Genomic DNA, 27,513 nt, shown 5'->3' with positions numbered 1-27,513 from the left:
GGTGCAGTTAAATTTTTCTGTGTCAAAGCAGAAGAGATGTATTTGCTCTGACAGCCCTGTTTTTCGAGTCTGTTCATGCATTAGACTCTAGGACAAACATTGGCTGCATGAGCAGAAGCAGAGTACCACTGTAGTGCCCATAACTTGTAGGGATGTTTTTGGTGCCCTGGAATTCAACACATGTTGTCTTCACAGCTCATTTACACTCTGTGCCCTGAAAATACATGCATGTGTTAAGGATGCAAACAAACTCTTCCGTGAGTTCCTGCTTGCAGAGTCAGCCTGTTCCTGTAAACAGAATAATGAATTCTTCACTACAGAAAATTCAGACTGAGCTATCCCATGGCAGTATGACAAAAAGCATTGTTTTTTTCTGGACACTTCAAAGGGGCTTCGCACAAACAATTTTGATTTCTACCAGTGAGCCACAAAACATTAATCTAGATGCTTTGATATGGTTTCCTTACTAGTGCTGATTACTGAGTTAGTTCTACATCTGCATCTGGCTTTTCACAATTAGAATGGTAAAAATGCTACCCAAATTCCCATGCAATTTGTATATGGAAGCTTTTCAGAACAGCTTCCAAAATAAAAAGCTGAACTATCTGAGCCTTCTCCTGTGCTTTTATGCTGCCCCTCCCTTCTGCTGCTGAGCAGCATTGTGTTACATCACTCTTTCCACTGACATCAGTGGGAATGGGTTTGACATAATGTCAGCACGAGCAGGGCAGAGCACTCTAGTTTGTTGTGCCTATAATTCATTAAATGTCTTGAATTCTTTATAGTGTTATTTCTGTCCCTCTTCTCTCCTCAGTTGTCTCCTTCTTGCCTTCACGTTTCATTGCCTCATGGAGTATGTTGCAAGAAATTACGTAACCTTCCCTGGTGAAGCTATACTGAGGGAGAAACAATAAACCCATTTTTATGTTGGATAGCTCTTGTTTAGTCTACCTGACAGCACCATGGAAATCACTTTTCTCAGTAGTTTTGAGTAAATTATGAGGACACAGACTTTCCTTTGATTTCTGATCCTTTTAAACACAGATGGTCTTTCCGGACTACAGTGCAGGCTGTGGGCCAGATCCCTAGCTTCTACAAATTGGTATTGCTTCATCAGCTTCAGTGGAGCGACACTGATTTGAGCTGTCTGGGGAATCTGGCCAATTGGTTTTAATGGATCTGTGCCAGTTTATAGCAGCTGAGGAGCTGTGAGTTTAAGGGTCTTTCTAATTGTAGCTTATATTCACTATGTAGAAAATGTATTGTTTTTCTCCCCTCCGCCACTCAAGCAAATCATCAAAGCATAGAAATACCCCAACAGATCTGCCGCTTACAGCTATGGGGCAAGCTGAAGAACAGTTTGTTGTGATCTTAAAAAAAAGAAGTCAGGGAAAACCGCAGGTCAGATTCAAGCTGTCAGTCAACATACATATAGAAGATAATGTGCTGGTTGTCTACCCTGTGTGTTTGTGGCCTCATGAGGTTAGCACAGTTGTGGACTGAAATCCCTCATGCCATAAACTATCTGTGCATATTTTAGATTGTTTGTGTGGTAATGAAGGGAGAGTATGAATAGAAGGCTAATTTGTTTTTCATCTTCTTGCATACAAAAACACAATGTATATTTTTTTCTCTGTACCTTAAAGAACTTGCATTGAACTTGATGGCAGCATAATAGTGAAGATTGAAGTTAAAGCTTCATTTACAAAATGTTGAAGTTCTTAAGGCCCAAACTTTCTGTACATTCCCACATCCTCCCTGTGATTAATTTCTGTACAAATAACCAGGAGCTTAAAGCTTTTAGGGAGGCGGTGACAGCAGGAAAGGTTATCTCCATGGTATTGATGAGGAAATAGAGTAACTTGCCAAAGGTCTCACAGGAAGTAGTTCTTTTATTTGGAAAGCTTATTCTGTTAGTTGTTTCTGCTTTCTGTCTTTTCCCCCCTTGTATTTTACTTGTCTCCTATTTCCTTCTCAGTTGCATCTTTGTATTCAAGGTTCTTTGCATTGTAATTTTGCCTTGCTTAGGGTGTGCATAATTTAGTCTAGCAGAGTTGATCTTTGCTTCCAGCCAGGTCACGATTTAATCTTCTGTTCCCACTTGTAGAATTTTCATGCAAGCACCCTTATGTTTTCTCCTCTGCTTTTAAGAACCTGCCATAAACAACTGCAACATTACTCACTGTTCTTCTGCAAAACTCTCCTTTGTCCCATCGTCCTTTAAAAATGTCAACACTGTTGCTGCAGGGCAGCAAGTAGTGTTTTGTTCCAGGAAGGTACAAGGGGCTACTTAAAATTTCAACAGGTTCTTGAACGGTTAGAAATTATCTCCAGCAAGTTCTTCTTCTGGTGCTGCACATCTTTGTTGGTGGCTTCTCAGCAATCCTGGCTGCTCAGGATGCCATGTCAGAAGTCCCCATTCCTGACTGCATCTCTTGTTCGTACAGGGTGGGGAGCTGCTCTCACTACTACTAGCATTATCTCATTATTTCCTTGTATACTTTTTCCACCTGTATCCATCTTATTTTCTCATTTTATACCTCTGTTGAGAGAAAGCCTTTTTTTGTAGGACTTGGCACAACAAGGTGCCCATTTTTGACTCCCATGTGCACTGAATCAAAGGTAATAGTAATGGATAGAAGACCTCAGGCCTGCACTTCGGTCTTTAGATGTTTGATCTCAAAAGCCCACTTTTCTACTCTTGTATTTATTTAAATGTGACTTTTAGAATTGAAGTTTCCAAGAAAAAAAGTGAGAAACAGATAGAAGTGACAAACTGTTACCTCCTTTTTGTATAATGTACTAATAAAAGAGCAATGATGTGTTTTACAGGTAATGAATCTCTAGCAAAAAGACTTTCCTACAGGAATCTGTTAACTTTTTCATGGTTGCTAGAAGCTGTGCACACCATTTTACTTATCCCTCATAGCCAGGTGTAGATTAGGAAAGAAAATATTAAATCTAAAAATGGCTAAAATCCATCTGCTTTTTATTAGGCTGATGGAGTTAGGTTCTCATTTACACTAGTTTCCCCCTTGCTGTAATTCATTGACCAAGATGAGTTACTTTCACCATGTATCAGTGTGAATTTATTCTCCTGTAGTTTCCTTTGCCACTATTCCAAGGGGCTTCTGTCTGCTGACCAAACATTTCTGGATTTCAAAGTATTGCTTTCCTGTATCTGCCACAACAGGGGAGACAGGTTAACTTGTGCTAAACACTGTTGTGTCAGCTTATGGAAGACACTGTAGTCTAAGCCTCTTTTCTGCCATGTGAGGTAAGGCAATCTGTACTGAATGGCTTTTTGGGGTACACCTACACAGTTCTCTCTTGGAGCCCGGGTCATACTGACAAACATGCTCTTCTGCTGGAGCGGTGAATTGAACACCATAAATCATACTGGAACATGGACCCTTTTCCTGGCACATATGCTGGGAGGGGAAGCAACTGATTTGCCCCGCTACACGGTGACATCTATTCAGTGCCAAATCAATGTTGCTTGCACCTGTCTTGAGAGCAGCTGACTGCTGCAGCCTCCTCTTCTGAAAGAAAGAGGAAGAGTTGCTTCTTCACGGTTCCTGTCAGGTGCTGTGATAGCGTGTCACCTCCTGGCTGACACTAATCAGGTCTTTAAGAGGCCCCAGGGGACAGGAATAGCAGTGTGCACAGTGAGACTCCCTAAGCATGAGGTTTCTTTAGTGATTTTTGTTGTGTCAGGAGGATGAGTGTGGGTTTTTCTTTCCCTGTTCCTGCATTCCTAGGAATTGTTCCAGTGCAGTTAATGCTTTCCCTGTCTCCTTGACCTGCATGTATGAGCTAGCTTTACATGAGCTAGACCAGCTGCTCACAGCCTGGGACAGAATTTTGTTGTTCAGGGAGATTAAATAGCTTATTTCTCATGAATCAGGAGGAGTCCTCAGAGTCAGCTCGGCTTTTTAGGTGACAGCTTTTACTTCAGGCTAATGGGTGTTTTAAAAATAGTCATTGTTAGACTCTATTTGCTCTGTGGGAACCTTTAAACTTCTAGCATGCTTTTACTCTGATTTTGGGTTCAGGCTTTTCGATTGCTGCTGTGTTGTTCTTTTTCTGAGGCTTCACGTTTCACATTTTTCCCATGGCAGAAACACAGATTCTGTCTACTTGGAGCTATTTCTTAAGGCCACCATTTCCTTCTAAGATTTGTGGATTTTCTTATCCTTAAACGTGAACAATGTGGCACTTCAGATGCTGTGCTGACCTCTAGTGACAAAGGCAGGAGAAAAAGTATCTTTGCTGTTAAAACCTGTGAATGGCAGGCTTCCCCGGAGCTCTCCTCTTTTCTGCATTTTTCAGCGCAAACACATTATAAGGGCTTTATCTCTCCTATTGCATCTCCAGGTCTTTATGATATTTGCTTATATTTCTGTCTAGTTGCTGAACAGCTGGTGCTGGGTTCAGATCTTCTGCTGGTTGTTCAATGGAAGAATTCTAGTAACTTTTATTAATTATAAAATTAATAAGTTTTGTAACCTGCTGATACGTCATCTCATTTATGAGCCTACAATAAAATGCTTTATATAAAGATAACTTAAACCCCAAACCCAGAGTTTAAAAAGTTTGGTTTGACTCTTACTTTTTGCCCTTTAATTACAAGTACATTTTAATTCATGTTTCATGTTGCCAAGAGGGGATTTGGAAAGGTTCAGGGAGATAGTACTTGTTTTGAAACATAGGAAAAATTTATAATTAGCAAATTTCTCCAGCGTTGCTAGATCCCTTTCGAAAGGCTTTAAACACCTCAATCCTCACAGTTTTGAATTGTTTTATTTTTTGAAATTTTGAAGCATTAGAAAATTGCTGTGGTACTTTATATATTGGGAGCACAGTTACTCCTTGTGTGAGTCTGTGAATTCAGTGGAGTTGCACCAGAATTAGCTGGGAAAATGCTGGTATGTGGTAATTAGCAGATACTGTCAATTGTACAGAAGAATGAAGAGCTGACAGTGGAACTCACAGAGAACTGAAATAGTCACATTAGAAGTATACGGGAATCATAGTGAGAGAGAGCTGCTGGAGGGACCTTTTGTTTGGTCTGCCCTGGAGGCTGGAAGACCATGTGCAAGGAGCTCTCGCTCAAGGGTCTTGCCCTTGAGCCCTGTATGCTGCTGAGTCTCTTGGTGCTGTTTTGAGTTAGGTGTTTAGACAGAGAAAATACCTATAGCATTAGCTTTTCCTGGACTATCTTCCTTATGGTACACATTTGCAAGTGTTTTGTTAGGTCTGGTATGTGGTAGATGTAATGTTTTTAGCAAACACTCAAACATAAACCAAGTTTTACTGGATGAAGTAAGGGCCAGCTTGGCTAAAAATAGTTACTGCTGCCTTCTGGTAGAATAACCCAATACCAGAACTATTACCAGATGTTAAATTAATATATCTGTCTGGATGCACTATGTATTGTTTCATTCAACAGTGAAGCCCTCAAAAGCTCCCTTTCATCTGCTTTTATATTCAATGTACTGAAATAAATTAACATTGCAATAAGTAATATAGTTAAGGTAGTACCTCTTTTTTTCTTTTCAGCTTAAGGGAATTAAAAAATTTTTTTTTTTTTAGATTTTGGAAAAAAATACATTTAAGCATGAGTAAGTAAGTGTGAATGAAAATACCATGTTCATTCAGCTCACTGTTGTGCAAATCAAAGGATTTCCCTTTCCTGTTTTATTTTTGAAACTTCCTTATTCCATGTTTGCTATTCAGCTCAGTTTGGTGATGTTGCAGGCCAAAGAAGAATACATTCATTGCTAAACACAGACTTGAAATTTCTTGCCTGTGGTAAAAGAAGGAAAATGAACATGCCTGGTGGTGGTGCCTTGTAGTTCTGTGAGGAGAGAGACTGCTGTCATGGATGTGATCAGTTTACCTTGGAGGAAGACTTTTTCTAAGTACCAGATAGTAGATATCAGTTTCACCACATGCCAAATCTGTATTTACAGGATGAAAACTACTTTGTGAAGTCCAATGCCAAGGAACAGGAAGGAATAGGTGCATGGGATGGTGAGGCTTTGGGTCATGAGCAAATGACAGGAGGCGAAAAGCAGGACTGCAGCAAGGACTGGCCCTGGAAAGGGGTATCAAATGGGACAGAAAGTGGGGAATGCCCTTCTGGCCAGAGCTGAGCTGGATGGCTGCCTGCAGCAGGAAGGGGAGGTGTGGAGCCTGAGAATGGTGCACACTCACAAAGTGACAGGGACCATTTAAATGACAGGAAAGTGTAATTCAGTATTAGGTGGAAACAAACTATATCCTGCTGGGGATTTTGGAACAGGACCTACCCATCTTTCTGGCCAGTTATCTCCTGGATGAGAAGTGGCAGAAATTAAACTTTTAATGTGAAAGAAATAAAAAAATCTGCTTAGATGTACTCAAAACTTTCCTGCCAGAGACATTCCTCATTAAATACAGACGGTGGGATTTCTCAAAAGAGCTTGGCACAGCCTTTGCTCTGCTCCCACTGGAATCCATGATAGTGCCACAGGTTTCTGTGAGAGAAGAGCTAAATCAATATGGAGTGCTTTTGAAAATCCAGCCCAGACGGGATCCTGGCAGCATGAGTAGATAGGGATTGGAGGTGATGCTGAAATTGTCACGTATATATTTTCCATGCTGGCTAGCAGTATCCTCTCCATTCCCCTTGGTTCAGAGCTAATGGAAAGCAGTGTGTGGTGAAGCATGACTTGAGGGGAAGGGAAAGTCAGTGTAGAAAAAAATAAGAATATCCTAATTTCCTTCCTCCTTGGTGTCTTTTGTCAGGACAAAAACTGTACTGTAGAGCTTCCCTTCTACCTGAGGTTGTCGCTTAATTCTTCAAGAACGTATTGGTTAACAGCAAGCAACAAAGCACATTGTGCATAATGCGCCTTCTGGATGGGATTCTCCTGAGACAGGCTGATCAGACTGGGGTTCTGTTTTTGCCAACGTGAAAGGCACTCTCCTTGCATGTGCTTAGGTGTGGGAGAAGAAGGAAAAGGGGTCACATCTCCTCTGCCAGGTTCCCTGTCTCACATCAGGCTAGAGAGCAGAGGCTGCTGTCAGGTCACAGCCTCCTCTCATGGAAAAATATTGTTTGGAAGGAATCTCGGGAGGTTCCTACTGCCATTTCCTGCTTCAGGCAGGGCACACTTCAAAGTTCAGTGAGGCTGCTCAGCTTCTGAGGCACAGCGGTATCTTCCCAGCCCTACAGCTCAAGAGGGAGAAGAGCAGAACAATTACAGGCCCCAGACACAGCTCGGACAGTGCATGCAGCCTGAAAACTTCCATTAAGCGTCTCTGAGTCAAAATGCGTATCTGGTGATTCAGTGGTCTCGAAGGGAATCCGACACAGTGGACATCCTGCATTTCTTTGGTTTATGCCATTCTTTCCCCACCAGATAGTAAAATCACTGAATGCAGGTTGTCACAGAGGATAATCCTGTTTCAGCACAACGTCTCTTTTTGGTACATGGGTGCTCAAATGGTAAAGGTTGGCGGGGTGGTGTGGTGTTGGGATTCAAGATCTTTCATAGCTTGGTGTGCAAACACAGCCTGTGCCAGCTGTGGAGGTGGTGCCCCAGGAGGGTCCAAATTTTCTCAGTCTCTTGCTGTGTGAGGATACGCCTGCAGGTGAATGCAGTGACTGTAGCCCAGTCTTTGGCATTCTCCCTAAGAACACTGTTACACGCTGGCCCAGGCTGATGCTGTCACTCATTGGCAAACCTTCGGCAAATGGCTGATTTTCCTCATTCAGTCACTCTTGGTTAGTCTGCTTCTCTTTTGGAGACATGGCTTAGCTTCCCTAGGTAAATTTCAGCTCGTCTAATAGAAAGCGCTATATAGATACCAAATAATGATCTCAGAAGTGAGCAGTAGCCTCTGTGACACAGCAGTTCACCTCTTTTTTGTTTGAATTGCTCCTTAATAGCTCTCTTGGACTGTTTGGTGTTAGCAGAGTCCCCAGCAAGTACAAACTACTCTTCAAAGTGGGTGGCATTATTAAAAGAACAATACTGTAGTCTCGCCTAGAGGCTGCAGTGGGGTTTTTGTTTGCTGTGAACTTTGCAGGAATGCACTGTGGTTCACTTGCGGGCCAGATCAGGCCTGTGACACACGCTAATGGGATCTGTCACCTTTTCTTTTGAGAAGTTCGGAAGGAGTGCCAAAGCCAGGAGCCCCTCTGCTGCCACATGGACATCACTCAAGGGGCAGTGAGGATCGCAAAACTCAGCTTCAAACCCCCATGGGGATTAGGATCCCTGGGAGCTAATAGGTCATGACAACCACTTTGGTACCATTAGCATTTTAGGACTTCTCTTAGTCAGGAATTTATTTGAGTGTGTCAGTTGCCACTGACGAGCTAACTATTTGTCATGACTGCCAGTTTTTTTCTCTTGGCTTGAAATGATCTGTCCAGCTGTGACTGTTTTTTTCCCAGGGAATGTTAGTGCTCACTTTGAATAGTTTTAACATTGGCTAATTTTTCATTGACTAGCATCCCAAAATGAAAGTATCTATCCATATCAAATGCCTTTCTAGCTGAAATGTGTTTAACTCTAGTTCTGTAGTAGCTTCAGTCTCATTAACACAGCAGCATTATACAGGAACCAGCAGAATTCAGTTCTACCATGTCAGCAATTTTATTTTTTTTGTAGCAAGGAAATGGCTGGCTGAAAAAGGACTAATATTTTTTTTTTAAAGGGTCCATATGGATATAAAAAGTATTGGTGCCATTTGGTATAAATTGTAATCTGTTCCAGACTCCACTGCACTCAGAAACTTCAATCATGGAATTGTATGTGGTGGTTTCTGTATTTTTAGGCCTCTCACCTAAACTGCAGCTCTTGTAACAAGTAAATGGCTACATCCATGGTGTCCAATCCTTTGTCTTAATGATGTTAAGAAAATGTTTAACTATGAATCAAAACTGTATTCTCGAGCCCCACAGCTTTAGGTGAAATGACAGAACCAGCTATGCTACACTCGGGCAAAGTAGGTGGGCTCTAGAGGCTGAGATCAGATTGGCTGAATTTCACTTAATTCCTTCAATTGTGGTTCCTTTGTTGAAGCATTTCTGAAGGCCTGGAGCCAGGCAACGTGGAATACTAAGCACTGGGATGTGAGTGGCGTTTAGGCCGTTTGGTTTGCTTTTGGCTCCCTGTATGTGTTCTAAGGCATATTAGAGGTAAGAAGAGGAAAACGGGAAAGGCAGAAGCATGCACAAAGTATGTTGTTTGCGTATACAGTGTCTGTAATAGAAGAGTGCAGCTATGATGAAGACATGACTATTGAACCAGAAAAATGTTTTCAAGTTTCACTCGGGGCTTGGGTCAACTGATGCCCTCTGGAATTGGGCAGGGGAGATGGAAGGTGGCCAGATGCACCAAAATGTCTTTTGTGAATTGCTGGTGACAGAAATCGATAGGCCAAGAGGGCACTTAGGCTTAGGTTTGCTGGTTGGTTTGTTCTGTGGAACCAGAGCCAGTGTGTGCCATCTCTCTGAACCTACTGGTAGCTTTGACTGGCAGCTCTGTGGCTGATTTCAACTATGTATATAAGGCAAATGAGTTGAAAAGGCCAGTACAACCTGAGGTCCATGAAGTTTGATGAACAGCTAGAGAACCCAACTATCCCTCCCTGCTGAGAGGACAGACAACATTTGGTTTGGCAGCAGTTGTGTCAATGCATGTGCATCTGTCACCCTGTCGTGGCTCCCACAGCTGCAGATGGGTGCTGTCTGTGCTTGTTGAGCATGGCAGAGATGCAAGGAGCTGGAGCTAGTCTGCTGAAGAGAGAGTTACGAGGAAAAGTTACAGGCATTCAGGCTTTGTTTTGATTTTGCTGTTCCTGGAACAGCTTGGATTTGGGTTCGGGTTTTTTTTGTCTGAGAATGGCAAAGTCCCAGGCTATTCCAAACTTGCTGTTTTAAAAAGATGCAATAAATCAGCAAGGAGCCAATCTTGTGGCTCAGAATTACATGTTCAGTACAGTGTTTGACCCCAAGCAAAGACTTCTAAGGGTACTGAATTTTGAGTGTTATTTCCTCAGCTGGCATACTGGTGTACTGCCACAAAAAGTGGAGACTTGTACTGCCATTTTAACTCTCTAGTTGGGGAAGGATTGAAGGAGTACTGTGATGTTAAAAACCTGAGGCTGTGGTGCTGACTGCAGTGGCAGCTTTGGAGCCTGGGCTGTCTTTCAGAGGTGAGCATAGCCAGTTTCTGAAGCAGGAGGTGGCCATCTGGAGGTGGGAGTGTGGGAGCACTGTCTTGTCTATGAATTTTCACGATAGCTGAAAGCAGACCAGAGCTCATCTTGAATCCAGTGAAGGGGTGTAACTGTGACTTTGGTTTTTATTAAGATCACAGGACTAACCTTAAGCAGGAAAACTAAGAACTCTTTAGTTACAAAATTCCCAAGTAAGACCAGACCTTCCTTCCCTCCTCCTTAACCACAACAGGTAAGCAAGATTTTTTTTTTGTGATTATAGACCAGCTGTAGTGTTTGTAGTCTACCTCTTTTGACTGAGAAGAGCAATTGGCCCTCCACCCCTCTACTGCTTAATTCTAGAAAAGTCAAGGGAGTTGGGCACTTTACAAAGAGTCTCTTCCTTAAAGATCCCTCTCCCCACAGTTTCTTTCAGAAATTTTTCTCGCACTTTAACATCCCATCAGATCTTAAACGTACAATATCTTCACTAGCCCTCATGTCAAATTCCAGCAGATAGAGAGGAGGTGCTGTGGGAAGGACAGATGCTTCTGCATGTTAACAGGCACATGGGCTTTAATGAGATTTACTGAGTGCGCAGTACTGAAAAGAATACAACTTACGATATTTTTGGTTCAGTGGCTGACCTAAATATTGGAAAAGAAATCTGATGCAGAACCAAAACAAGTATTTCTTTTTTTGGTGAAAGATCTAATTTTTGGACAGTCGGGCCCAATTTGACCCACTTTTTAAAGTCTCTTGTTATCATTTTCCTTTTAATGCTGGGCATGTCTAAAAGATACAGCAAAAATGTTTCATTTGGAAAATGTCAAAAGGACCTGTTTCAGGATTCCCAAAGCAAACTCCTTCACTCTGAAGAAGGTAAAGTGAAACATCTGTCAGTCTCCTAATATCTATCTTTCCTTCCACTGAAAAATAGAGCTGACGGGAAGGTACAGTTCATCAAGAAAAGGAAATTCTCACCCTCCTCTTCAATATTTTCTGAAAACCAGGCCGTCATACTGAAAAGCCTTATTTGCAGATTTAGTGGGAAACCTGCCTAAACCAGGAAAGAAGAAAAATTCCATGGGAATCAGCTTCCAAGTCAAACAGTTTCTGTAGGTCTGCGTTTGAAATCTTCCCTCTGGAAGCTCAACTTCAGGCATCAACTAATTCAGATTCCGGCCTTATTAATACAGCATGAGAAGTAGAAACCAGCCAGCCAGCTCCCTATAACTATCACAATGTAAATTAATTCTAGTACTGTAAACACCTGAGGGGTTGATTCTTGTAACATAAACACCAATAAAAGAAAAAATATGCCTACAATTAGTAAATAACTTTTTTCTAAAAAAAAAGGTGATTTTATTGAGTTTTAATATACAGCTTTAATATGTTAGGGTAATCATACAAGATCTCTCTTGTGTTCAATTTACACATTACAATACAGACGTGAGCTAAGATCTTTTGTTTTAATGTACAAAAGGAATCCAATGTTGTCCACTAGCAGCTTTGAACTTGGCAAGAAAGGTTCTAAAGACTTTTAAGTGCAGTAACAACCATACAGACTACAAAATGAATATAAGGACTTTTCGCCAAGGTATATAAACATTAGAAAACAAATGGTGCCTGCTCCACAGGGCAGACAACTAACAAATTAATAAAGTCACTGACCAATGTTCCAGAGGAGGAGGAGCATTACCCTGTGTAACAGTTCTTATAAAATGGCCTAAGAATATCTGTATCATAGAATTTGTACTGATCAGAAAAAAGGTCTGAAAAGAAACAGTACGCGAGGAACTGAACAATCAAAAAATGACATAGTAATATAAAATATTTCCGTCACTATTTAAATGCCAAATTAATCAAGCAATAGTAAAAAAAAAAAACCAAACCAAAAAAACCAAAGCTCTTCTGTTTAAAATAACAGCACTGTTTTTGCTTATTTTCAAAGATACTTGTTTTCTTATGAACACACTATATAGTTGATTGTTTCTTTCATACAGAGTAATGTGTCCGTTTGGTCTGTCATTTCAGTGAAGCTGATACACAATCAGCCCATCATGCCTCACCTTGACACATTTCAATGCTTTTCTCCCCTTACGTTCGCTACTCCGGTGCCTTATCTTCTCAAGTTAAATACTTTTCTTCCTTTTCTTTATACAGTGCAGAGTATATGGGCTTAGGATATGGAGATTTTCCTCTACTCCAGTTCACTGTCTAGTTCTGAGTTCAGTGGTGTGCAGTAGTTTGGCTTGTCTGAAGGTACGTACCCTGGGAGACACAAACACTTGTACGAACCTTCTGTGTTAATGCATTTGGCGTTCTTGCAGAGAGACATCCTGTTGTTCAGCTCGTTGCATTCATTCACATCTGCAAAAAGGGGACATCAAAACACATGCACTTAAGCCTCCTGTGTAGGTAGAACTCACTTATTTCCAGCATTGTCAGGAGTAGAATGTGCTGTATGAATACACTGAGAACTACATTTTCAGTTCAGATCAGGTGGAATTAGGCTGGGTCAAAAGCTGTAACAGATGAGTATGTTATCAGAAAGAGGTGTAAGTTTAGCACATCAATAGTGTACTAAATAGCCTTAAAGTGTTAGATCATGAAGTCCAAATTCAGCCTAAGCTGCAAAACAAAAATTTAATAACCACTGACAGGTGTTTATGTGATGACTGAAAAGTGTCTTGTAAGAAAGAAGCTCCAAGTTCTTAGTATAATATCTGTATTTTAGAAAATCAAATCCTTCAGGAGCTGTTGGTGTTGTCAACTAAACAGTTGTGAACAGCAAACTTCTGCACTCAATATTGTGCAGCACTGGCCTGAAATACACAGGAGCTACATCTTTTCTTGCTAAGGAGGCCAGCTTGCCATAAAGTCCTAAAGATTACAAGGCATGCAGGCAGCTTATCATGATACAGCTGGGAGACCTCAGCTGTGGATTACAAAGTATAATGCTAAGCAAGGTTAGTACAGACCTTAAACTGACATACCCACGCACAGTCTCTACTAGGCTTCTACACTGAGGAGTGTCGTTTTGCTTCACCTTCTCACTGACACTTGCCATTCCTGTGTTTTGTTGTTTTAATTGAAGACACAGTCATTAGATGTCCTGGTTAGTAGTTATGCAAATTTACTAGTCTGAGAGTGAGAGGAATAGGCCGGTCTGTTGACTGTTGAAATCAGTGAGAATCAGGGGCCAAACCCCACCAAGTGGTTATCCGCATATTTAGGTGATTCAGCCACCCTAAAAATCTGCTTTTAAAATTACTCTTCTGCTCTGGATCCAGTTCCATCCTCTTAGCACACTAAAGCCTTTGAAAAACATTAGTTCTGTAGTATTAAATGATTGATACAAGTTTAAGCTTCATTACACAAATGTGTGTATGCTCATTTCTAGGCTCTTAACTAAACACAGCTGTAACGACCAAGATGAACTGAGGAACACCAGCACAGTTATTTCTGTAACAATATTTACTGGCCTTTGCAGTAAATCAAACGAAGTTGGCATCTTTAATGTAATTCAGGTGATCATCTAGAACACCTTTTTTCTGGCCCCTCCTTAGGTCAAGTGACTAAGTAAACTGACAGACTAACGGAAGAAGTAGTAGTAATACACTATCCTCACCAACACAAGTCATTTTGGCCATGTCCAGGTGATAGCCATCAAAGCAGTCACAGGTGTAGCCTTCCTGGACTCTTACACATCGGCCATTTTCACATCCATTCAGAATACCACATTCCTCTGCTTGTAACTCCTCAAAGCTGTTCAGAAAACCTGGGTGGAGAAAGAATTGCAAACAAGTAAGTAACAGAACAGTTGAATCAGTACACCCGAATGCATAGCAAGAGTCTGAAATTCTCTTAGAAGTTTACTGGAATGTGACTTGACTTTGCAGAAAATAGGTCAGCTTTAGCAGATCTGCACCATCTGGAGTTTTAAAGGCACTAGAAAAGTGCGGTCATATGTTTCAGGATGAAAACTGAATAACTTTGTGAACTCTTCAGCTTTTAATTTGTGTTAAAAATCTATTTTTCTTTAAAGGAAGCTGCATAATTTGACAGTATATTTTTTTAAAGGATAAACCGGTGTTTTCTAAATAGCACCTTTAATTTGAATTGGTATGTGTATCAACCTTTATGGAAACAAAGGTAAGAAGTAATAAGTGCAGTCTAGAGTAAAAGTTCCTTAAAACAGTATTGTAGAAAAAATAAGGTGTGTGTAGGGGGGAAGAGATGCGTTCTGAATTATCTAGAAGAAAACTTATTTTAAAAAAAATCAATCTCAACTGCATTAAGGAAAGTAAGAAGAAATCAGAGACTGCTTTCCTGTTGTGGTTTTGGTTAACAACCCTTTGGCTGGTACTTCAGTGACTGGTGCCAGTACAAATACCTATAATCTACCAATTGCTCCTTGTCATAATTCTAGATGGTGAGTAGTCAAAGCCAGAGAGTTGTCTTTGTATTCAGTGGTTTGTACAATGCCTTTGTGCTCCCTGTCCTGGGCTTTTTTGACAGTTATGCTTTTATGTATAAGGGAGAATTTATACTTTAAAAATTATTTGACATTTTTACATGTTCAGAGATTCTCCCTAGGACTAAATTGCTTCTGTTAGTCCTGTCCAAGTTTTTTACTAGCTTTCTATTCACGGAGCAGTGATGTAACAGGACTGCAGATGGCAGCCCATCGCATCAAAAGGACTTTTGAGGAAAAAGTTGAACGCATTTGGGAGTTGTAGGTTTACCAGCATAATGAATATACAGCATAGAAATGGAGGGGAAATTCGAGCTGGAGTGGAATAGGGTAGGATACATCTCCCCATCTGCCCCATAACTAATATAATTAATACAGTGATGCCACAAACAAACTATTGGTTTATTTAAAATCTGTTGGCTGATATATATTGTTGCAACAGTTGTGATATGTAGATTTGCAGTGCCACCTAGGAATATGAATTCGTCCCTTTCCTGTGCTTGTTCTCCTGTCTTTTTATATTTACTCCATCCTGTCTTGGTTCTTGAGGCGCTCTTTTCTCTTGCCCTGCTTTGGCCTTTCTGTATCGTCCTCCACTTCACTTCTCTATTGTCATTTCCACTTCCCCCTGCTCTTTGACTAAGTACACTGTTTCTGTCCTGGATTTTCTCTAGCATGGTGAGATTCTTAGTAAGGATCATGCTGGTCAGTGGTACACTGAATAAATTCTGGTGACACCAAACCCATATCATGACATAAGTACTTGCTGACATATGCCACATCTCAAGAACATATACTATACATAGGGCATATATAAGTGTACATTAAGTAGGAAACATTACCATCTTTTCCACAAACCTAGTAAATCACATCTCAGTGCAATAGTACTGAGGATATTGATTGGACTTCCATGATGTATGGTTATAACGTAGTAAGAAACTTGACCAATTTTCATTATATTCTCAAGTCCTCTAAAAGAGCTTGAGGGTCCTTTAAAGTGAATATCTTTGCTAATTTAGAAAAAAACAACAGTGCCAAGAAAGGGAAAGGTGCCCCCCCATACATAGATATTTTTTAAAATAAAGGCATCATTGATTTGACATATAGAATATATGTACATATATATGCATGTAGATAGACATAGGTTCACATGTATATACAGTTTTTTCCTCTCTCTCATAAATACAGTATGTTTTAATTTTAACTAGCTAAACTCAACTCACAGCAAGTCCTACTTCACAAAATATTCTACTTCAAAACAGCTGGATGGGACTGGGGTTGTTTGGTTCTGTAGAAGTTGATTACACACAGGTAACAAATATTACATTGAAGTACAAGGCCCTGCCATGGGATGGGCGGTATTGTATTTCTTATACAGACTGCAGCAGGATTGTGACTTCTAAGTCTTTGATGCCCAAAACATGTGGCAACTGTATCTGTCAGGGAATATGCCTCTGATCAGGACAGAGTCATACAGTTGTGTGTTTTGTAGTTTCCTATGCATTTGCTTGTCCCTGTATCCGATTCTGTGATAGGATGGGAACAAGAGACATAGGCTATTAAGCCTCTGTCCCTAAGATAGTGGACTCAGCTGTGGATTCAAAACTGTCCACAATTTTATGGTATTTATTCACCACTGCTTATAACTTGTGAAGTGCTCAGTATTTTATCTATCACATTGGTTGCACAGTCATCTTTCTGGGCTTTTCATTGTATTTGGTAGTTATCATCTGTGGGACATTTCAGTTAGACATCAAGACTCAGCACTGTTTAATTCAAATAATCTGGAAGTAAAGCAGTAAGAAATTTTACAATTCTGTGTAGAGCTAGAAGGTCATTTAGATGCTAAATAGAAATGAACTCATTAACCTGATTTGTGTTGTTCTGTATAAACGTATAAAGTGCAACATGTGCAAGAAATCGGGTCACCCTTCTAATGGTGTGCTGCAATCCTCCTGCCCGGTTTTGACCTATTACTATTACTTTAAAAGTAACTCCTTGTACAGGAGAAGCACTCTGGGAAAGAACATAGTGGCAGCCTGTAGGCCATGTATACAAAGCATGGGGAGTTATCAGTTCCTTCTGATACCTCCACTTTTCTTCTCTAAAACTGTGATGAAATATGTTGGACCTGTACAGGGTGGCTGATTTTGAAGAAGATGCTGAGGTCTGTAAGCATTCCTCTCCCATCAGTCTTAACAGCGAGCTGGGCCAGACCCATAAAGAACCCTGATATTCCTGAAGTACAACTGAGATGCTGTATAGGGTCCTTCACACCCTGCTTGGCAGGCATTCCATCTAGCCTGACAGCTATATGCATGCATGCTCTCTGATCATACTGTGCTGTACATTTTCTCTGCTGAGTGAGAACGACTTGTGTGCTCTTCATTTCCCCCATACAAATTCTGCTGGAATATCGTGGAAAGCTGGCGTGAAGGGATTTTTTTTTTTCTCTTTTAAACTAAATGCAGTCTGAAGAAATCTGTCCCATGCTCCAAAGGAAAATTAATTTGGGAGAGGGAAAACTGGCAATCCTTTTGACCTGTAGCTGTAAATCTGTTGGTAAATTCAAATTTAGTATATTTGGCACAAACCGTTTCACTATATTAAAAATTAATTCTGTGCTCTGAGCCCAACTGGACTCTTATACAACACTGGCTCTTGAACCAGAACACCTGACTGAAAGCTAGTGTCATTGGAATAACTAAAACATAAATAGGCCACATTACTCAGAAGCAAACAGAAGAACGAAGCCAGCTACAGGGAAATAATCCAAGTTACAACCCTTATTTCAAGTATTTTACATAACAGAGAAACTTGCTTACGGTCTTCAACAAAGTATGGATTAGTTTCTGGAGTGTAGTGCTCCTCGAAGTCAACCAAAGCATCTTGTCCATATGGCCGTCGAGATCCTGGAACAGGAATGTTGCACAGCTGGGCATAATCCTCTGTGGGGGGAAAGAAAATAGGATATAAAACTAATCACTTGTAACACAGGCTGCATTACATTAGTCCCAGTGAGCTGCGGTTCATATTAGCTGGAAATAAACTTATCTTCCTAGAAACACCATAAATCTACAATTTCCACAAAGCATTCTCTCTTCAAGAAAAATGTCATTAAAATGTTAATGAGCCAAACACAGACTATTAAGTCATAATAGGGATAACAATAGGGATAGATTTGAGTCAATAACTGTACAAATAGTTATGGGTCAGGTTCTTCTGGCCTGCACAGGAAGCAAGAGCAGAGGGACGCTGCATATCCTGCTACCAATGTACCCTTCTAACCCTATGGTTACACTTCTCGTTTTGGGGGAACAAAGGCTACCCCAGACCATTGTGGCTGCCAGCAGAAGCCACCCCAAAGGACCCAAACTGGAGCAGGCAGGGCCATATTTCTGGCAGCGTCAGCCAACCTGCAGAGATCAGAGGATGAAAAATCCTTCTAAAATAGCACACGCTCATCTGCAAACTGTATCTTCAAAGCACAGGCTTACGTATGAGCGCTGTTCAAAGTCTCCTTGGCCATGAACCTCAAAGGGCAAGGGGAAATACAAAGGAGAAATAGTTATACTCTGATATTCTGCCTCTCTCCAATAGCTAGACTATACAAGTTGAAGCGGACCAAAGCAACTCTTCATTTTAGGTGTCAGAGTTCATGTCAGAAAAGCTGATGCAGAGTTTGATTTTTCATTTGATTTATTGTGTCATCTCTGTTTCCATCACCATTTCCTAAAATATATATGAGACAATTTATTTGAAAATAGAAACGTTAAAATACAGCAATCCAGGTGCTCCTTTACTGTTACTGCAGACTATTTAGCATCTGTTTCTGTGAAGATTGCCTGATGTTCTGAGAATCAGGCAGAGTAAGGACGGGAAAGAAAACCACCAGAAGAGAGAGAGGAAAAAAAGCCCTAAGCAGATACAAAATCCAAGAATTGCAGATGGTTACAGAGCCAGAAACCTCATGCTGTGTAGAACTGTCCCAGACAGCAAATAGCTGGATAAACCCAGACTGCCTCTAGACAACACAAAGCACAGCCCCACTTGCTGCCCAGCATTGTTATTTTATTTTCACAGGTAGTACCTCCTCCACCTGGAACAGTTTTGTTTTGTACTGAAAACAATAAAGTATTCAAAAAGTCTGTTTGAATTCTGTGGTCGACAACTTGGCTCTTTGAGAGCATAAGACCTTAAAATACAGGCAAAGCTTGTTTGTGCACATCGCAGAACTGTCATAGGTGCCAGTCGAGTCTGCAGAATGAACTTCCCAGAGAACTGACAAATCATTGTAAATCTCACCACCTTCTGCTTCAAGTGCAAGGTGATTTTCACCAATGTGCATCCTTCAAACAGAGACAGTAGTAATTATATTCAAACAACCCTCTCCTCTTTCAGATGAAAAAGTACACTGCACAAGAGAGACATCCCATGACACATGAAACAAAGCCAGCATGAGCAAAGAAATGGCATACAGCAAATATTACCTACATCCCTTAATGCACAGCTTTGCGCTGAGACACTATGACAACGAGCATAGTTTTAATAGCTGCCTTAGGACCACTAACACCCTATTCTTCCTTTCCCACATCTAACCCCAAATAACATCTACGTATGGGGAGACCCAGGTTATCATCTCAGACTGACTCCTTCCATTGTTTTGTGTTGAGCAACTCAATATGCCCAAGGGCTCCGATACGAACACAGAGAAAAGCTGTGCAGAAGTGTAAACGCACTTTCTCACAGGTGCACGCAAATGTTCTTGGCAAAGGAAATCTATGCCCTACCGCAAAATGCTAATTCATCTGGCCTGTGTTGAAAAGACCACCACACAAAACCAGGCAGTGAATGGCAAGGAGACAAGGCAAGCAGGTCTGAGGGATCACTACTTCTGCACATGAATGCGATCTGATGGAAAGGATCGGACAGAACCTGGACATTGGCTTCTCAAGATTATTCCGTGCTTATTTTGCACTTAGTGAAACTGGTAGTAGAAAATGTTTTTCTTCTGAAGAAAAGAATCAAAATATTTGAAAATCCATAGTGCTGGAGCTTTCACGTACATGAGAGTTGGGCAGATTGAAGATTGTGCAAGACTATTTTGTATTGCACGTTTGCCAGTGCAAAGTTGCTTGTTATCTAGAGAAGAATAAAGAAATGTTGACAATTGAAACTTGTTTCCTGCCACATCGGTCCTTTGCCAATCAAGTTCTGGATGTCTGTGTTTTTAGATCTTGTTATAAGTAAATTAGAGGCTACAAAATGATGAAAAGCTGTTTTAGGGCATACTGTAAACTTGGTATTTGTTACAAGGAGTGGTAACTATATCAAGGTCTTCTACAACGCTACACATATAACTGTAATACTCCGTTAACCTCTTGAAGTCTATTATGCTTAATTAACCATTTGTTAATACACTAATCTTTTAATAAGTTAAACATTATTTGTATATAGAGCTCTAATACAAAATCTGACAGAGCATTAATAGTCTTAAGTCACTTTAGAATATTTACACCTATCCTTATATATAATTTATGGTATTGTTTTGATTTATACTGTGATGATTTGGAATTACCTATAATACCCTCTTAATACTGTATGTTCCGTCTAGTTGTCCAAGTAGTGTAGACTTTATCTCCCGTCTTTTGTAGTGTGTAGGTTCAGTTACCAGCTGCTCGGGAGATAAACCCAAGGAGAGCAACAGCAACCCACCTAAGAAACCAACAGAAGAAATTCAGGGCCAATAACAATGGCAAGTTACCTTGCCACCTTGCTGAGCTTGTCTTTTTTTTGTTCCAGGGTGAAAAGGGTGGGCAGAGAGGAGAGTACAAAGACTGAAAGCATTTGGGGGGCCACGTTCTGGGAAGATCATGAGCACTGGCGTTTTGACAGAAGGTAAACTAGAGACTTGGATGCCTGAGAAAAACGAACCCATCAGAGTCCCCCCAAGTTATGGCAAAGCAGATGTGTACATACAATTTCTGTTGTTTTAAACTTTCCCCCTTTTGCTATGCTATGTTCCTACAGTTCAAATTAAAAATAGTGTATTTTGGGTCACTGTGCTCTATGCTGGTCACAGTCTTCCATGGAAAGGAACTAAATGAACAGTGTGCTGTAAGATTTGTGGGTACAAGCATGACTGGTGCACAGAAAGTTGCAGCCAGTATACAAATGAGAGAAGAGCATGATACTGCCCTAGGGAGATGACAGCGGGAGACTCAGATCTAGAAGGCAGTAAAGGGGCAAGGGAAAATGTGTAACTACCCCTGAATGACAAAACATTTTAGTTGTCACAGAAATTAATGCTCACTTTCAAAATAATCTTTCATGTAAAGTAAAACATACATTTTCTGTAATTCACAATCAACGATAAAACCTTTCTCTATATGGATTTATCTTCTCTGCTTACTCATCCCTGGCTGTGATCAGGGACAATACAACTGTGGGTCAAAGGGAAAAAAGACTTGTGGTTTTAATATAATTGTCTACGTTGCTCCATGCGTTTCAAAGTTTTTCCCATAACTTGCAAATGAAGCATTGAGACAGCTTGTTGTATAACTTGTTATAAAAGGAAGCTGATGTATGCTTCCGAAAATGTAAAGGATGTTTTTTAAGTCAGATGTGTGCATATAAAACAAGCCTGTAAGGGGATTACAGCTAGATGCACATGCGTACTGGCACAGATGTTAGCCATAATTGGTGATGAAAGCTAAGCTGACAGAGACAACACAGCATAAATTGGATGGACTGACTGGCTTTTAGGTGCTTGTTAGCACAAGTGCAGCTGTGCAAATGTGCATCTAATTTGCATATACAGTTGTTTTAACTGTGCAAGCCTGTGTGGGCCTTATTTGTATTCTCTAGTGAGAAAAAATACTCCACATTTCATGTATTTAAAGCAAAATATTATATAAAAAAGCTGTTCCTGACATAACCATGAGACAACTTCACCACAGCCAATCCTACCTCCTGCCCATAAAGCAAGCCTTATTTCTGTTCCAGCTCCTCAGAATTGTCACCATCACACGTACAAAAAAGGAGCCAAAGCTATCAACACTGAGGCAGTTCTTTCAAATTATTTAAGAATGCAATGGTTTCACCATGAAAGAACTCACTGCAGAGAAGGAAAAAGCCAAGAAAGCACTTATTACATGTAATGTATGCCCCTTCCAAACCAGAGGTTCTGGACATCAGTCTGAATTGGTTAAACTTACGCTCTCTCAGGAGATTGCATCATCTGTGAACCAAAGCTGAAGATACTTCTGCTCTAAATTTAGATTGTGCTGTTTGACACTTTAGATCATTTGACATCCTCCATGAACAGATGCTGAGGTTTGTGCTAGACAGCATTCACATATATTCTACCACTCTTGGTGCTAAAGAAAAAGGGAAGAGTACCAGTCTTAAAGGATTTTTTTTTTTTCATGAGTTAAGAAGGATATTCATATCCTGACATACTCTAAATGAAATCACTGAGGAAAAGCACACAGTGGGTGTAAAACTTTTGATAAAATTGAAGTATTACCAACCTGATTATTTAAAAACCTCTTGGTAGTCACGTTTTGTTCCTCAACTAAGGCTGCTCAAATTTCCTAAAACAACAATCTCTCTCCTACTTCTTGGGGTAGATTGTTAAAAGTTGTAGTAAGAGTCAGGTTGTTTCTGCCACAACCTTGCAAATGGCTTTCTGACTCCTTGCTGACTCCCATGTACACTTGGAATGTGAGGTTCCATGAGGAAAACCCTTCTAAGGCTATTCTGCATGCCTCTCCTGAACTTCAGAAATAGCACTGAAAATCTTCATCAAGAGAAATGAAAGCAGCCAAAAATCTGCACAACTGAGCATAGGACTTTGAATATTCAAGGCCCAATAACTGTAATATTTTGAGCCCAAATGACAATCCATTTGTCCAGAGTCATTACCAGAAAGGAAGGACACACAATGCCATCCTAAATGGAAAGATGAATGGTAGCCTCCAGAAAAGAAGCCAATGCCTCCCTGCTGATCTTTACCATCTCAAAAGAGGACAGATGAAGACTCATCCTTTACACACATTGGTTTTCCCTGTACTTCCAGATTTTCATAAGTGACGTTAGCCAGAACTCAAAGGGAACACCATGTTCTCATAACATGAAAGCTCAGCCCAGAACTAACTCATAATGTTTACAAAGGATACACTGAATTCTTTGCAACAAAAATGCAATCCAAACAATCTGTCCTGCCAGAAGGGGTAGAATTCAACAACTGCATGTAGGCGTCACCAAGGCACCTGAATTAGTCATCCAGTGTCCCTTTTTAGTCCACAGAAAGACCTAACCACTTCTAGGATGCCATCTCATCTTAAAGTATATGTCTAGAACAGGTCAGAGGAATCTAATGCTCAGGGTGCCTATTTCTTTTTCCTGATAGAAGGGGAAGCTGGTAGGATCAGCACAGCTGTGGGTTTCTGTGTAAAAAAACCACATGAAATTGGCCAAGAGAAATCCTACATGATGCAACACCCCAGATGATTCATGTTACCAACTACCCTCAGTGTTCGCCTAGTCTGGGCTTTGCAAATGCTAAGGTGGAGATCAAGAGAAACTTGAACTACAACATAAGTCTTCAGCAGTTCTTTATGTGACTCCTAGTCCCACAGAACATCCATAACATCTACTGGCTGGAGTTCTACCATTGTCATTTCTGCAGATCATCTAAACATAAAGTGGTTCCATAAAAACCCACAAACTACCAGAATTTAAAACTTACAGTAAAAAAGTACAAGGTATGTATAAGGTTACACAAATAAGCAGGCTGATAAACTGAATGCTGGTGCTGGTGCATACTTAGTTCCCTAAGTATGTGGTCATGACATTATCTCAGTAGTCAGACTACCAACAAGTTCTAAGTGTAGTAATGTACCCCCCACCCTCAAGAAACAGTTACTAAAACATCTGTTAAAACTGCAGAGTCCCAGTCTTACCTTACCTCTTTTTTTCCATATTAAAACTTCTCCAGGCAGCCACCTACAGAAGAAGGAGAAAGCACCCTCCCCAGCAGACCGGCATATCTTTAGTTCAAGGGCACCTCATTCCACCTTCCTAGCATCCTAAGGTGTTACTGAAGCAAAGGTGGTACTGCACTGCAATAACCAACTCCAAAGACAGGTTTCCAAAGATCATTTTACAAATACTAAAATAGGCAGTCTCCCTAAATTAAACATGCCATGATACTCAACATTTTCTAGCTGTTACTTCTAGCTCCTCCCTTCAATTTTCCTGTACCCTGTAACAATGCACCCTGTCTAAAATCCGCTCCAGTCCCATAAGGGTCTGACAGGAGCTTCTGGAGGCTCAGCAGGTTTATATTTCAGGTGTTACATGTGTAGGTTAACATGAGTTGTGTACGGCCTTATTTTAGATTCCAGATTTTTTCCATCTTGGCCAGTTGCTCTGTTTTCTGGCATGGATGCTTTGATCCTGCTGCTAAACCCATCGGCGCCTGTCCTGCTGCCAGTTACTAGAGCACAGACTCTGGATGGAGACAGCTAGGTCTCACTGCACTAACAGTAGATTGACGAAGGAAGCAGAACTTCTGAAGGCAGGTTGTCTGACAGGGTTTTTTTGGGGTGGGTGCAATGAAGAAAGTATGTTTTGCTTTTGTTACCTAAAACAAAAGTATTCAATTTTCTAATTTTCCTCAACTGGTCAGTTGTTGCAGACTGCAAATGACAAACCTCAAAGAATACAGAGGTTTCTTAAGGATAATGACTAAAAATTCTTCGGGCAAATACCGTTTACCACCACATTGAGCCCAGAGAGAATACATTTCAGTAGTTAACATTTTGGTATTGGGTGCAATCTGTGAAAGCCTTTATCTGTACTATGATGATATCATAACATCATAACGTTAGAACCGATGTAATTGAAAACAATCTCTTTGCTTTCTTCATTTAATGGGAAGAAGGCCTCCCCCACAAAATTGTTTGTACAAGATGTACTCAGTGACATCACTACAGTTCATGTTTGCACTATTGTGATCAGGATTTTTAACTAGTATTTTGAGTTTGTTCCTTGATGTGGTCATCAAAATACTTATCAGTCTAACTGCTGTTAAGATGTTGCTGTTCAGTTGCAGTACTTCAACAGGTGCTACTTATTTTTGTCTTAGGCTCTGATGTTTAGTGTCATTTTCAGTGAGGTCTGTTTGATCAAGCATCCATTAGTAGTTTTTAGAAATCTTAGCAACTACGTAAATTCTGTTTTCATGCTGATGAAAGGCTGGATTTGTTTTTCATTTATATGGATCAATTCTTATAAAAGTTCTCTATCTTCCTGGTGGTTTTGTACTTAAACAGGACATTTAAATCTTGTCATGAAAAATGGAAGTGCTTCCAAGAAAAGCTGGGACACAAAATTTAGGATTTGTTTTAGAACGAACTTGCAAATATGTATCACTTGTGACGGTAGGTCTGTATTTCCTTCTATGAGCAGCACCTAGTCAAATACAAGGGAGTATAAAAAAGGGAAAAGGAAACCACAGATCAGTGAATGATCCATTCTATGATCCAACCCATTTCATGGTGAAAGTCGTCTGGTAATAACGCTTTTCACATCCCCAGATCTTCTTTAACATGTGTTACAAATCTTCGGAATGCCCCTAACTTGGGAAATAAGCAAACACCTTCAGTAGTGAATCTGGCCAACACAATACACAAGTATTTAAAAATGGAGAAGTTCCAGGTTCCCCAGCCAGGACTTGAACCTGTGACCCCCTGGCCCAGAAGTGTGAAAGCACTCTCTCGAGCCAATGATATCACTTTAAATGTTACAAACCGAAGACATGTCAAATGAATCATTTATTCAGTTCAGTCAGCTTTAAATTTTTCTTGGTAAATGTTCCTGAAAACGGAGAAAGGCTTCCAGGTTTCTCCGTGTGCGCATGCACATGTGTGTGAGGACATACGAGCATATACCACCTCCACTACGAAATGTAAGCTTTCCATTATGAAATATAAGTTTGTTCTGACATAATAAAGATTCAATATGTTTTATTTTTTTAACCATCCGTGTTCCAATCTATAGTGATGATTTAAAGTATTTGGGGATCAAAGTATGCCTCGTAGTTTCAGTTAAAGCGGACACTTTTCAATGCATATTAAACTTCACATAAAAATTACCTTACATCTGGAGGAAGAAAGATGTTATGATCCAACATAATGCTCATTAACTTTGACTGAGGGTCATCCAAGAGACATAGAGCATCGTGTTATCCATCAGGAACCTCTTTGTCACGCTATTAATGAATTTCTCAAGTTTTTTCACAGAGCTAGTTGGGATCTGCACCCCACTGCTCAGAATCCTGTGGTCCTAATGGTCACAATCCATCTAATTTCAAGCCTAAGTATATTCAGACCAAACCTGTTCCAATTTATTCCTCACATCAGCACTATTATTTAACTTAAAAGCTTGTGCGAACCCTCCACAATTATGCTGCAGCGGAGAGTCTTATCATTTGCAGCCTTTGTTCTGCACCTAGGTTTGGCTTTTTTCATCTTCCCTGACCATCTTGGTAGTCCTCTGTTCTTTTTCAGATTTATCCTGCTTTAAATGTAACTAGCTAGAAATCTTCAGAAGCAAGTCTCATACCTACCTGAACTCTCTCTACCAGGAACAGCTTTTCTTCGTTCTCTCAGGATTGCATGCTTGCATGACACGGGTCACTATCACCATGTGATGAACTTTGTACAAAGAAAATCTTTATTCTGCTCTATCTTTTCCCCTGAGGAGCTCTGGGTCATAGCAACAATTCCTGCTATTAGCTATTGCCCTGTATTTTTTTTTTACTATTACACTTCATTCCATTGCAATTGTTATTCTAGCAGGTGTAGCAATTCAATGCCTGGGAATGTCCTCCTGTAAGATTTGTTCTGACAAAGACACTTCAGAGATTTCCATATCTTATAAATCAAGCTGCTGTCATGCCCTGTTTTTCTTTTTCAGTCTCTTTCTGGGGTAAGCCTCAGCCAGCACTTAACTCCAGCCAACATCATCAAAATCAGGCACTTTACTCAGTTCCTGCACTTCCAAAGGAAACTCAAACAAGTAAAGATATAGAAGAACAGGTTCAGGGACCTTGCAAGTAAATTATAAAAACATAAGACCCAATCAGACACAACCAACCACATCAACGCTTCACTGAGCTTCTCTATGCAGTTTTAACTCCAGGGTTCTTGCTACAAGGAAAACATGTACTGCTTTAGCCACAACTTTATGGTTAGAGTAACACAAGCCCAAGTAAAAATCCAGGTATGATCAGAACAAAATGCTTTACTAGTGTAGCATGGTATTCCTACATGGAAAACCATAGTACTGAAAGACACATTCGTAGTAAGAAAGCTACATCCAAACTAGGCCTTCGCATAGTTTATATGGGGGAGGAAGTTAGTATGGTACCAGACTGTATATACCAGGGCTGACACATCTCAGGCACAGCATGGCGTATACTTGTGCTGATTCCACCAATCTCTTGTCCAGTCCCTAGGCCCCCCCCAGAAGGAAGTCTGTCTGTCAATGGCAATCTCTCTATCCATTTAGCTTTTATAGTCACCGCAAGAAGCAGCTTCTACCTGAAATAGCCTGGAACAAGGTCTAATTTCTAAACACATAAATGAAACATTACGTTATACTCCCTGGAAATTCTTCAGTCCTATTGGTACTCGATTTCCCTTACGTGTCTTAAATTGCTCACCTATACATTTCATAATATCTGAGCATATAGCCATATAATACCAACTCATTCTTTGATAGGTTTAGTGATTCTAAACCACAAT

At 40.4% G+C, this 27,513-nt stretch overlaps 1 protein-coding gene across 9 annotated transcripts in view; it reads right to left on the bottom strand.

The window, feature by feature from the left end:
* Window positions 1-11,559: 11,559 nt before the first annotated feature.
* LTBP1 (latent transforming growth factor beta binding protein 1) overlaps window positions 11,560-27,513 on the bottom strand; it is a 209,251-nt gene continuing 193,297 nt past the window's right edge. For all 9 annotated transcript variants that reach the window (XM_064445906.1, XM_064445908.1, XM_064445907.1 and 6 more), the window contains 3 exons: window positions 17,524-17,646; window positions 13,853-14,002; window positions 11,560-12,591 (listed from right to left, as the gene is read on the bottom strand). In XM_064445906.1, coding sequence (XP_064301976.1) covers window positions 12,422-12,591; window positions 13,853-14,002; window positions 17,524-17,646 — 443 coding nt within the window. In that variant the 3' untranslated portion in view covers window positions 11,560-12,421. The remainder of the gene's footprint in view (window positions 12,592-13,852; window positions 14,003-17,523; window positions 17,647-27,513) is intronic.

Source organism: Phalacrocorax carbo, chromosome 3 (genome assembly GCF_963921805.1).
Source record: "Phalacrocorax carbo chromosome 3, bPhaCar2.1, whole genome shotgun sequence".
NCBI lineage: Eukaryota > Metazoa > Chordata > Aves > Suliformes > Phalacrocoracidae > Phalacrocorax > Phalacrocorax carbo.
The sequence above is the reverse complement of the archived record's forward strand: the minus strand, read 5'-3'. Positions and strand labels throughout refer to the sequence as shown.